This window comes from Xenopus laevis, chromosome 9_10S (assembly GCF_017654675.1).
Source record: "Xenopus laevis strain J_2021 chromosome 9_10S, Xenopus_laevis_v10.1, whole genome shotgun sequence".
In the NCBI taxonomy this organism is placed as follows: Eukaryota; Metazoa; Chordata; class Amphibia; order Anura; family Pipidae; genus Xenopus; species Xenopus laevis.
In genome coordinates, this window is record NC_054388.1 from 43,839,770 (window position 1) to 43,852,355 (window position 12,586).

General features: G+C 42.4%; 1 protein-coding gene across 1 annotated transcript; it reads left to right on the plus strand.

Moving 5' to 3' along the window:
* Positions 1–526: 526 nt before the first annotated feature.
* metrnl.S (meteorin, glial cell differentiation regulator-like S homeolog) lies at positions 527–11,786 on the plus strand. Its single transcript, XM_018238568.2, has 4 exons — positions 527–1,015; positions 3,594–3,982; positions 10,012–10,071; positions 10,689–11,786. The coding sequence occupies exons 1-4, from the start codon at positions 918–920 to the stop codon at positions 11,000–11,002; spliced, it is 861 nt and encodes a 286-aa protein (XP_018094057.1). The 5' UTR covers positions 527–917; the 3' UTR covers positions 11,003–11,786.
* Positions 11,787–12,586: the final 800 nt, after the last annotated feature.

A 12,586-nucleotide genomic window follows, 5' to 3' on the forward strand; every position in this document is an offset into this window, starting at 1 on the left:
TTGAATGTATACACGAATGTGCAGCTGCCATGTTACTTTCCTGGATTTAAGACATTGAGAAACGTTTCCCCCTTACTTCGTTTACCCTGTTTTTAAACACACATTGTTCTAGTCGCAGCACGTCTGTGTTATAGATAAGAGCTAACCGGCTTATCCAGTCTGCCTGCTGACATTATCCTAAAACTAAAATCACCCTTCAGACTTGATTCATGTTGAAGTCATGATCTGATTCACAAGTATTTATTGTCTTGCAGCCTTTCCTATAGCGATGACAACCTGTGGCCCTATTGCTGAACTCCTCGAAAGGCTGTAATTCCATACTTCGCCCCATTTCATCAGTGCCTCTGTCTCTTTGTGGCTTTTCTCAACACAGAATACTTTGTGATACACAGGGAAAAAAAAAAATTAATTTTATTTGTTATGAATGAATAAGTAGAGTTTCTTAGGCTGCTATCCCTTTAAGCATTTGTACACACCCATTTTCTTGCCCCGCCTTTTCAGGTGGGCTTTGTACTGCTGTTTTGAGATTCCTTCCAAAACAAGCTCAGTGTGCAGAGAGGAATGAGAGAGAAAGCAACTGTTGCAGGCTGCACTCTGGATCCGCCCACTTCCTTGCCCCTCCCATGTGGGTGTGTCCTGTGCACTCTGTACTTGGAGGTTAGGCAGGCACTATCAGTCTGCACTTAACAGGGACAGAGGAAGCATCTGTGTGGAGCAGAGGAAGAGCTCAGAGCTTCCCAAGTGATGGGGAGATCTAGGCTGGGGGTCCCTGGATTATTTCTTATCAACCCTGGCTGGGAGGTGTCTATCTCCCCTTGCATTGCCCTGCACCAACCCTCCTGGATTACTGCCTGCTGCTGAGATTTGGATTTTATTTGCACATTTAGCCCAGAGATTAACCAAGTTTCTTTGCCAACATGTTAAGGAGGGTTCTGCTGAGCTTCTTCATGATGATTCTTATGGACAGAGGGACCTCACAGCAGTACTCCAGTGACATGTGCAATTGGAAAGGAAGGTAAGACCCTTGGGATCCTGGTATTGCCTCATGCAGGTCCTGTGCCATATCAGGCAAAGGCTGTGCCAATGTCTAAGGTGGACAAGGGGAGTTTTCAAGATTCTGATGCTGTGTGTGGCATCAAGATTTTCAGTAATGATAACAGTAAATGCTCCATATTAGCCAGTCCGGTTTTGTTACAATATACTTGGCACCTTGCTCCCTGTGTGTTCAAATATACTGTATATTTTTTAATATGAGCACCTGGTTCTCAGGGTGTTACTGTATTATATCCCAATCAATCTGGGCACCTGGCACATTGGGTGTTGCAATGTAACCAGTAACAGGACAGGTGTTAGTAGCAGTTTGACACTGTTGTGAGGCACAAACAAACTTGTATGTGTAACGCTAAATTCCTTTACACCGTGGCCAGAGACCGTGCTCCGTTCCTATGGAATGTGGTTTACGTGGAGTGTGTGCTGAAGATTTTGGGTGCTGAGATGTTTGCTATGCCCCAATGCCAGCCAGGGAGCAAAAGTTGTCAATTCATGGGTATATATTTTATTCTGACACTGTTCCACAGGGTGGGAAATGGGATTAGGCACTAGAAGTAAAGTATTACCAGTATAGTAGTACCAGGGAGGGTTCTGAGATTTAGACATTATGGAACTACAGGAAACCCTTTATTATACAATGTATATGTCCACAACTTGGTTTTCCCTGTTAAAGTGCCAATCTGAATGTCCAGTGAGAAATTGGCCACCCAGGCGTTAAACTGGCTGCTTGTATGTTTGCTGTGTTTATAACCTGCAGCTGATTAAATGAAAGGGTTATTCTGAGCCTAATGTTTAGTCAGCCTTTAGAGCCGATTGTAAAAGCCAGCTGATCATCAGATGTTTGTGCACAATGGGACGTCCCAGGCCAGAGCCCAACGCTCCCATATCCAACAGGCATGACAGACGCAAAGATCTGATTGTAAGATCAACGTACGATCAGACTTCCCCATTTCCTGACCTGCCACTAACCATTGCGATCAAATAAAGTAGAAAAGAACAGATCAGACGATGTTCTGCCCCTGACAGCAATCGTACGAAAGTTAAGTCCGACCAAAGCTGTCGCCAGTCTCCCTCTGAAAATCATACGATCGGCAATACATGCAGAGATATTATCGGCAGCCAACAGAAATCTTTTAACATGTTTGTTCGACCAAACGACCGATCTCTGCCGGACGAAAAATGTCGGGACTCTCCACACACGGTCCGAAAATCGTACGAATCCTCGATTCGTACAATCAGATCTTTGCGTCTATGGTCAGCTTTAGGGTTCAGTTGCATGGGTGCAAAGGTTGATTAATATTGTATAGAGGTGCTGGCAGTTTTATTTAGTGGGCAGTTAATAGAAGACCAACTCTTTTTTTTATTGACATTGATGTAGAGTTTCGTCCTGTATCAGGGGCTTGGGTTATTTTTAATATATATATATAAATGTTATTTAGAGAAAGGGTTAAAAGTCCTTCAGGCACAATGCACAGGGGGGTGCTGGGGGCACTGAAGCATTCAGTAATGTTCTTGCCTTTCCCTGGTTCAGTGACTTTTATTTATTAGTTTGTGTGCTGGGAGTAAAAGTAAACTGAAATCTGCCCAAGGAAAATCGACTAATATAGGATGGTGAATCCTGGTGCCAGGATACAACTTGAATGATCAGTTTGGTGCACTGTAGGGAAGGTACTGCATCTCTGGAGGATTCAACTTTTACTCAGTATAAGGGGAAGAGGTAATATGTAGCCATCTATATAGCATAGGGTAGCTGTCTGGCTGGGAATATAATAAATTATACATGTAACAGATACTATTCCTATAACTTTGTTTAAAGGGGGTGGGTTGGGTGCAGTTTTGGAGGGAAAGAGCAGCTAATGGTAAAACACCTTTCAGCCTTTATTGCAAGGGCTACCTTACATTGGGGGGTTGGGAGTTTCACTTACAGCCCACTCAGTGATACTAGTATCTCCACCATCTCCTCTTTAGCATATCCATTGTCTGCTGGGTTTCAGTATTTACCATGTCTATAGCCCCCACTGTCCTGTTGGGACATTTACTACCCCACTCATCATAAATGACTTGGTAAATGTACTCAGGGTTTTTCATTTATATTTAATCCTTATAAACCGGCTCCAACCCAACCAAAAATTCTTTATTGAGATAACATCTATAAACTGCACTTTTACCTTTGTTGGAGCTTATCAGATATGTACTTCTAGTAAATACCCCCCCGATCTCACCCTAACTAACCTTCTAGCTGGGCTTTAATGGGTATCTAGAAGATAATATAGGCATTGCCCCCTCAATCTAAACATAATTGGCATTCAGGCTCAGGTCCCAACTGAGAATTAAAATAGGCCCTGGCATTTCAGGTAGACAGAGGCCCTATCAGCTCACAAAGAGGCCCAAACAGCCCACACCAGCCCACTAAATAGTGGCTTTCTATGGCACCTTATAGCAGCCCCTCTGGCATTTGCCAGAACCCACAGATTGCCAGTCCGGACCTGTTCAGGCTGTGCCTTAGGCCATGGTATTAATTTCTTCTTTCTGTCTCCTAATAGCGGCCTGACCCACGAGGGCCACTCGAAAGACGTCGAGCAAGTCTACCTCCGCTGCTCCGAAGGTTCTGTTGAATGGCTCTACCCAACGGGTGCCATGGTTATTAACCTGAGGCCTAACACCTTAACGTCTGCCTACAAACACTTAACAGTTTGCATCAAACCTTTTAAAGACTCCAAGGGAGCTAATATTTATTCCGAAAAAACTGGAGAACTCAAACTTGTGGTGCCTGATGGAGAGAACAATCCACACAAAGTCTACTGCTTTGGCCTAGATCGAGGGGGTTTGTATATCGAGGCCACCCCCCCACAAGATATTAGCCGCAAAATCACTGGTTTCCAGTATGAACTGATCAGCCAGAGGACTCTCTCAGATTTGCACACAGTTTCTGGTAAGGAATTAATCCCCGGAATTCATAGCTGGACCTCGCCAATGGCTTTGTATGTTGCAATATTATTGGTGACCACTAGGTGGTGCAAAATACCAAAACCTACAGCTAATGCTTCCATTGGAATAATGTTGGTTAAATATTTAGCTTAGAAATCAGTTTGGTTAATTAGGGTGCATATGTGGAGAAAACATCATTTAAAAGCTATAATTCTGAAATGTTTGCTACAGGAGAGTTCATGACAGATTACTGCTCAAATCCTATGCTCACCATTAAAACATTAGTATGTGCAAATCCCACAAGCAGGATCCAAAAGCAGCCGGTCCTGGTGCCGTCATGAAAGCTGGACTGTAAAGCCAGTTAGTGATTGGCTGCATAATAATCATATAATTGCAAGTAACGAGCAGGTTCAAATCAGCCCGTGTTCTGCAACTGTAATAGTGGGAGAAGGGCTGGTACTGCTGTATGGAAAACCCAGAGATTATGTGCAGTCAGTCTCACAGAGATCAGCAAGGTAATTGATATTTATAGATATAAATGTCTTAATAATTGGGTGTGCACCTACTGGATAGCCACTCACTTACCTACACACACCCGCTGTTATATATGTGCCATTAACTTTGCCTAAACACACCTTCATCCACCTGGGCCTAATGGCAGTTATGTGTTTATGAGTCAGTCTCTCCTAGGCCCAAAGTTAAATAATAACAGTGATGTGTTTATGGGTCAGTCCCCCCCAGGTCCAAATTGTACTAATTGCCACCCTGCCTGATGTATTTAAAGAGGAGATTGCTATACATTCCCATACACACAGAGTATAAATATTCAGATCTGAAGGTATTTGCTATTCGGTGTTCCATGGGGGAAGCAATTATATGCTGCATACAGCAGGAAGTCCTATTGTAATGCAACACAGAACACAGTTGCTAATGGCTGGGAGGGGTATAATTATTCCTGTAAGAGAGGTTAGCAGATTTTCTTGGTTCCCTGCACCCTAATCAATGGATTTTGGATTAAACCTTTTTTTTTTTCACCCTGACAAACTGATTGATGTGCCAGGCGGCATTACCCGCTGCATATTAATTCGCACCACCCTCCCAGCACTGCTTGTCTTTCTGAAAACTTTGACTAAAATCTTCTCGCAAACCGATTGGCGCTTTGAGCAAGCTGACAGTTCCGGGAGTGCTGACAAATTGTCACTGCTGGCAGAGGGCCCACGCATTAATTAGCCAAGCTGGCTTTTTTTTTATTTTATTAAATCACATTGGAATTGGATTAGTGCTGGTTCTTAGAGACTTTTGGGGACGGATAGATTCGCATTTAATGTGATTATTATTATTGCTCTGGTTCAATGGGAAATACACCCCATTTTATACCGCTATATACAGAGAAGGAATGTTCTGGGCACACAATACCACAGCTATACTCTTATACTCTAGTGCAGTGATCCCCAACCAGTTGCTCATGAGTTACATGTTGCTCACCAACCCCTTGGATGTTGCTCCCAGTGGCCTCAAAGCGGGTGCTTATTTTTGAATTCCTGGCAAGCTTTAGTTGTATAAAAACCAGGTGCACTGCCAAACAGAGCCTCGATGTAGGTTGACAATCCCAATAGGGGCTACTAAATGGCCAATCACAGCCCTTATTTGGCACCCCAGGAATATTTTTCATGCTTGTGTTGCTCCCCAACTCCTTTTAGTTCTGAATGTTGCTCACGGGTGCTAAAGGTTGGGGTTCCCTGTTCTAATGTCTAAGGGAAACAATATGGCACCTCCCTCCCATATCTACAAATGCAAATATACAAAGAAGGAAATTAAGCTATACCCTCATACTTTACTGTCTGAAAGGAAAGAATATGATCATTCCTACCCTTATGTATAAATACAAATATACAGAGAAGGAATGCTCTGAGCTCACTATAGGCTATACCCATAAAAACCTCTTAGCAGGTCAAGTTTTAAAGCGAAATGCGCTATTAGAAAAAGACGACCTATAATAAGTGGACACTTAGCAGAATAGTTGTATGGAAATAAGATGGTGGGGGATGGGAGCCCCCAGGCACTGGATTGTTAAAAGAAGGTAAACAGGAGCAAATTGAGAAGGAATGCATGCAATTCAGCAGTAATCTGGTTGCTTGTGGAGAAAAACAGACATCTGTCCAAAATATATGTCGCAGGCTCTGCTAAAATGATAATGGAATTATAGAAGTGCAGCAGGGAGTTTCTGTTCAGCAGTAAAACATGCGTTTGTTGCATTGGTAGGAGAAGGTTGCAATATTTACTACTGGAATGTGCAATAACCTTGGGAGCAGTTTTACTCTTGCGCCAAGTATTTCCTGCAGATCAATAATATTTGCCTTCTGAATATACAGTGCTACTGCTGCAAACCTCCCCCCCCAAAAAAAAGATAAATGATGCTTTGCCTGCTTTTTGTATGCAACTAGCAATCTACGCGGCCCCAGGCATCTCTCCTTGTGTACAAACTCCCCCCCAGTGCCCATAAGATTGTTGTTGTGGGGGGCATGCTATACACTTACCCTCTGGCTTTATAAGTCACCTAGCTAGTAATCCATACATAGGCACCCAGCTTGTAATAGTCCCTTGCCTGGGGCATTTCCTTACTGGTCACTAACCAGTTATGGGTAACCCATTAACTGGATTTTAAAGGTGGGAGCGTTACTGCAGGGAGGAAGTGACTTTGGTTTCACCTTTATGTTTTTGCACTACGGCAATAAGGTTCCAGGGAGTTCTTACTTGACGTATTTGTATTACTGCCGAGTGCTCCTTTGTTGTATAAGGTTTGTAGGGGAATTAATATGTAATATGGGCAGTCTGAGCTCACAGTCTATTGTCAAAAGGAGCCATCCTGACCCTAGCAGCTTACAATCAAGAGCTGTGATGGGATGGGAAATACTAACATTACCAGAACTGTCAACTACCCAACCTTCTGGTATGTTCTTTTCAGGGAATAGGCTGGAACTTTTGGAAAAGTGAGTGTCAAAAGGTGCCAGTGGAAGGGGCAGTAGATTTGGGTTAGTAATAGTGCTAATGCAATCAGTGTATGCTATTTAGATTTTAAGTAACTACAACTCCCAGCATCCTCTAGCACACAACACCTAATGGGATCAAAGGAGACCACTGAAGCTGAAATATAACTTTGGCTAGTAGCCACTTTCCCAGAGTGGCAGTCCCTTTAGGCTGTTAATTAGAAATAAGCAGAAACAACTATTACTGTTTCCCCCACCCTGATAATAATCTTCATTTCCTCCCAATTTGTGGCTCTAATCCCTATAGCCTGGAAACGAGGGAGAAGGAAATCATGCTAATCTGCAGTGCAGGCTTTGTTGCTCTTTATTTATGGAATGTCCAATCTGTTTGCTGTGGAACTGGGCTGAGGACAATCTTATCATGTACTGTACATAGCAAATGCTTTCCTGGCAGCTTCCAAGCTAAATAATGGAGGGCCCAATAAGACAAATAGACCAGATATGAGTTAAACTCCCCATAGACGTGTCGATTCTTCTTGCCGAACGACCGATTTTAGGGAAGTCCGACCAATCCTTCGAAATTATCGTGCAGTTAGTGGGATTCGAACGATTGTACATCTTGCGATTTTTCGGCCGACATCTGTCAGGAAATTTATCGGTCAGGTTAAAAAATCTTTGTCGGCCCCAGTGCAATCTATCTATGTTTGCAGGGCCAAGCAGGCAGCTCCCCTTTGTTTTCCTGGCAAATTGGTCTTTTTAGTTGATGGTCAATTTGTACGATCGTTCTGAGAAGATCGTGGTCTCATGATGAGGATCGGATCTTTTAAAAATCTCAACATCTATGGCCAGCTTTAGTCTGAAATCTAGAGACAAGAAACTAATTCCCTTACAGAACCTTTGCTTTTCACAAGAATGAAAAAGTCCCTTGGAGTGCCAAATAAAGGCTATGATCGGCTATTTGGTAGCCCCTATGTGGACTGGCAGCCTACAAGAGGCTCTACTTGGCACTATACTTAGTTTTTATGCAATTAAAACTTGCTTCCAAACCTGGAATCCAAAAATAATCACCTGCTTTGAGGACCGCAAAAGCGACAGTCAAGGGGTTGGAAAGCAACATGTTGCTCACAAGCTACTGGTTGGGGATCACTGACCATGGGTTACCCTAGCAATCCCCTATGAGACTCCAGGACAGTGTCTATATTTGGTTAAATAAGTGCTTCTGTCTAGACCTCTAATAGTCTGGAAAATTCACTATAAAGGCAGCTGTGCCGTTACTACTATGCACATCTGGGTCAGTCCATTGGCTCGCTAGGCATTAGACAGCTGTGGGGGCTAGTATTTGAAGTGGAACAATAGTGAGACTTTCAGGTTTTTTTTTTTGGCAATTGACTAGAAGGAGTGTACACACAGCTGCAGGGGGGCTTGGAGGGAAAGGAGACCCCCTTTTGCTGGGCTGGACATGAATTGAGTCTCGACGCAGTAGGCATTCAAAAGCAATAAGCCTTCAGGTGCTCGTCCAGGCAGCTGGGGTTAAGCCCTCTAAAGTCTTTCTTTATTATTATATAAATAACAGGTCCTTTAAATTGTGTCCTGGGTTTCTGCCCCCCCCTTCTCCTTCTAATCCTGTTCTTGAATGCACTTCTGCCTATTCCTGGGGCATATGTTGTTACTTCTTACAGTGAAACCATTAACCCTCATCTTGCAGTTAGGAATCCAATGACCCAGGAGAAAGGGATTTGCTGCAATGCAACCCAGCCCTGCGTATTGTCCTTCTCTGTATGTTTCTGCACTTGAGCAGGACCTGCGATGTTTCTTGCCTAATATCTTGTACAATCCTAATTTATTAACGTAGGGACAGCGATATGGGTGCATTTTGAAACAATGAATGTTTTCATTGTCTTTCACATGTCTGGTCAATAGGAAACTGGATGGATCTTCAGTTTGTTGCTTCCCATAGGCAGAAATCATTGTGGCCCCTGTTTGGGAGCACTAACGTAATTACATTTCGTGGGCCGGCCAGAGAGAGAGAGGGCACCGGCCTCAGCCCAGCAACCGCCTCAGGTTACCTAAGGATAATGTTAGAGTCTGTTAAAGATATTCCCCGCAGCTTTTGGCATCTCCCCTCGGACAATGGAGGCATTATCCTGGGGCTAGTGGCATTACACTCCCCTGGGCTTTGGAGAGATGGTGTAAAATGCTGCTCTTTTTACTTTATGAATAGGGGTTTGTTAGGGTAAAGCAGCGGCAGAGGCTTTGGATCCTTCCCTATACAATTAGCATGTTGCTCTATGGTTCTGCAGCCTGCCATTATATAAATGCGCCGTTGATGTAGTATGTGCACAGTAAATTTGTTCATCTGTCATTACTGAGAATTGGCCCTGCCAATGTTATTAATATGAAATTTATATGAAAATATTGGAAGGATGGGGATTTTTTTCCCAAAAGAGTGGCACCCTAAGTGGCCGCTACAGTGCAGCTACCTGGATCTTCATGGGTTTGGAGGAACACTTTTTCCTGAATCAGTCAGCTGGTAATTATAAATTGGGCCCATCCTGCTGAACCAGAAATATGCCCTTTGTATTCTGCTCATTGCCCAGCGCCATTACACAACCTTTCCTTAGTCAGTTGATTGAAAGTGTAAATCCGTCTTTTTTTTTTATCTTCCCTGAAGGGGACAAAGGTTATGGCTTAAAGGAATATTGACAGCACATCAAGTCATGTTATCATCTGAAAGGGCAGATATATTAGGGTTTTCTGTCCCTTTGCAGAAGAGATTCTGTGTCCTGCCAATGGATCCCCTGTCTGTTTTTACCATTAAGCCCTGATTGCCATTGTGATCTCCATATAACCCTCTAGTTCTTTTGTGATGTGAACTCCTTGAAAGTGCCCTAGATATTTTATTTGCTTATAAACTGGGCACCAAATATTAGATTGCATGCTCTGCTGGGCAGGGATTTACTGTGCTGTTTTGTTAGCCCACTTTAAGTGATTTTGTTTTTCTCCATTTTACTCCCAAGCTAAGTAATTTCTCCTGTTTCTCTTTCAGATCCCTGCCGTCCATGCAGTGATACAGAAGTCCTGCTAGCTGTCTGTATTAGTGATTTTGGTAAGTCCTTGCGAGTGATTTCTAGCTAATAATAATAGCAGTACTCTTCATAAAGTATAATATAATTCTGAACATCTTTACAATATGTTCATTAAATATTGATAATGGTTTACCATTGTACATGTAATTGCACAGCCATTTTCTGACTCTTTTGTACAGTCCCACTCCTCATTCTTGCAACAGTCTATTAAGTCCGCTCTCTTCCAGCCAAGACTGGTCTGCCGGCTTTGCAGCTTTGCTTCAGGCACTACTTTAAGTAGCAATAACATTTACAAATAACTTATAAACCATTGAAATTGTATAATTTATGTAAATTCTGCAGAAGAGGATATTTGAGACTAGACTTCTCGTCTACCATTGCCCTTACCCTTATTTTCACTGTAACCCCCATGACTGCAATCTACTCTGAATGATACCAATCTCCATTTTTGATTGCAGTCCATTGTATATTCCATGATGGCAATCTATACTGATACTGAGTTTGTGTATTGTATAAATACAGTTTATATAGTACAATTTTACTGTGTCTGTCTACTTAGAGTCAAAACAAAACTCTGCCTAGATCCATACATAAATTTGGAGCCATACACTAAAATTTTCCATTTTTATTTTTGCAGTGGTGAAAGGGACAATCAGCACCGTGACCAATGATGAGGAGTTGCAGGAATCTCTTATCGGTGTCACAGTGGATAAACTGTACAGGCAGAAGAGTAAAATCTTCCTTCCCAAAGGAAATGGGGGATGGGAGGGAACCATACGGACACCTCTGGAATGTGGGGTTAAAGCCGGAACAGGCAGCTTCTTGTTCACGGGACGCATGCACTTTGGGGAGCCCAGATTGGGCTGCACGCCCCGGTATACAGACTTTAAAAGGATATACCTAGAAGCACAAAAGCAAGGTTTAAACCCATGTGAAATCAGCACAGACTGATGACCGTCATCAATATTCAAACATATTTTCGTTGACCTACGGACGTTGGGCAGAACTCTGATTCCCAACAACAATCCTCTGAAGTATCTGCCAAGGCTTTGTGGGGTCTGCATTTAGAGCCTTTCTTATTTATGGGGGGACCTGGTATAAGTCAGACTTTGTAGGACTGCCCAAGACCCTATGGACCATAATCTGGTGTTGGACTTGCACTCAAGTACTGAAGGTTAGGCAGCATTGTTAGTGTCACCATCTTGCACTATGTTTGCCTTCTTGCCCTGCTATCCCTTGCAGTCTTTCCAACCAACAACTGGAGGGTTTGGGGCTCACAGCAGTCCGTACCTTTGTCCCCCCCCCCAACACAGCACGTTGTAACACTAATGGAGGTACGACTCAAGCCTGCCATAGAACCAGAAAGACTGAATTCTTCTCTTGGGATTATTAAGTTATTAAAAGGCTTTTCCAGAGATGGAAACCCAGTGCCTTGTGACTGATAAATACTAACGCTCAGTGATAAAAGAAGATTTTTATGAACGATAAAAAAGGTGCCAGTTCTTTAAAACAAAGGATGGCAGATTGTTCAGAATACAGTTGCTTTGTAAAAAGCTTGATGTACAGTTTCTCAAATTGTTTCTTATGAAAGAAATGAAAAGACTCTAAAACTTTTTTATTGTTTGTTTGTTTTGTTTCCCCTCCTCCCCCCAAAATGTACATTGGTAGTCTGGCATTTTATGCAGACTTTTAAATCATTTCTGTTCCAGAGAAATAAAACATTTGCTGGAATAGACTCTGTTTGTCTGTGTTGATTGCTTTAAAGGCAGCAGATGATACTCTGATGCTTTTGCTCCTAAGTCTACTACATACACAACTTAATGATTTAATAAATGACTTACACTTCAGAGACTTCTTGGATGCAGTTAAAATTCAATAAAGCCTATAAATAAGGGAGTTATTCCCGAAAAATGTCAGGTGATGTTGGTCTGTGACCAGTTGCAATAAACCACCACCTTTTTTATCCGAAGTGCCGCCTTTTTTTCCCTAGTACATAAAATTCAATGAAGCCTAACTGCATCCAAGATGGGCAAAGCCACCAGAACCATAGAATGTATCCTGTGAGCGCATAAAAGGAGTGATATAGTTATGTGAATGCGTATAGCTTACTGATTTTAAGAAACGCTTAAAAAAATAATTAATCAAGTTCTGAAGCACCTAAAGATGACTTCCCCTTAAATTGTGTTAGAAGTCACTCAGGGGTTGTGTGATCATATAAAGGCACAAAGCTGCAGGCTGAGTTATACAGGGAACTCTGAGTATCACTCATGTATTATAAGGTATAATGTACCCTCTACTGTAAATTATAAGGATATTAGAAGTCATTGAGGAGTTCTGTGACCATATAAAGGCACAAGGCCGCAGGCTGAGTTATACAGGGAACTCTGAGTATCACTAATGTATTATAAGGGATAATGTACCCTTTACTGTAAATTATAAGGTTATTAGAAGTCACTTTTTAGGCTGGCATTATATTAATATATGGGGACATATCACCCCATAGTAAAAACAATAAGGCTAGTAAACTCTGAGTAT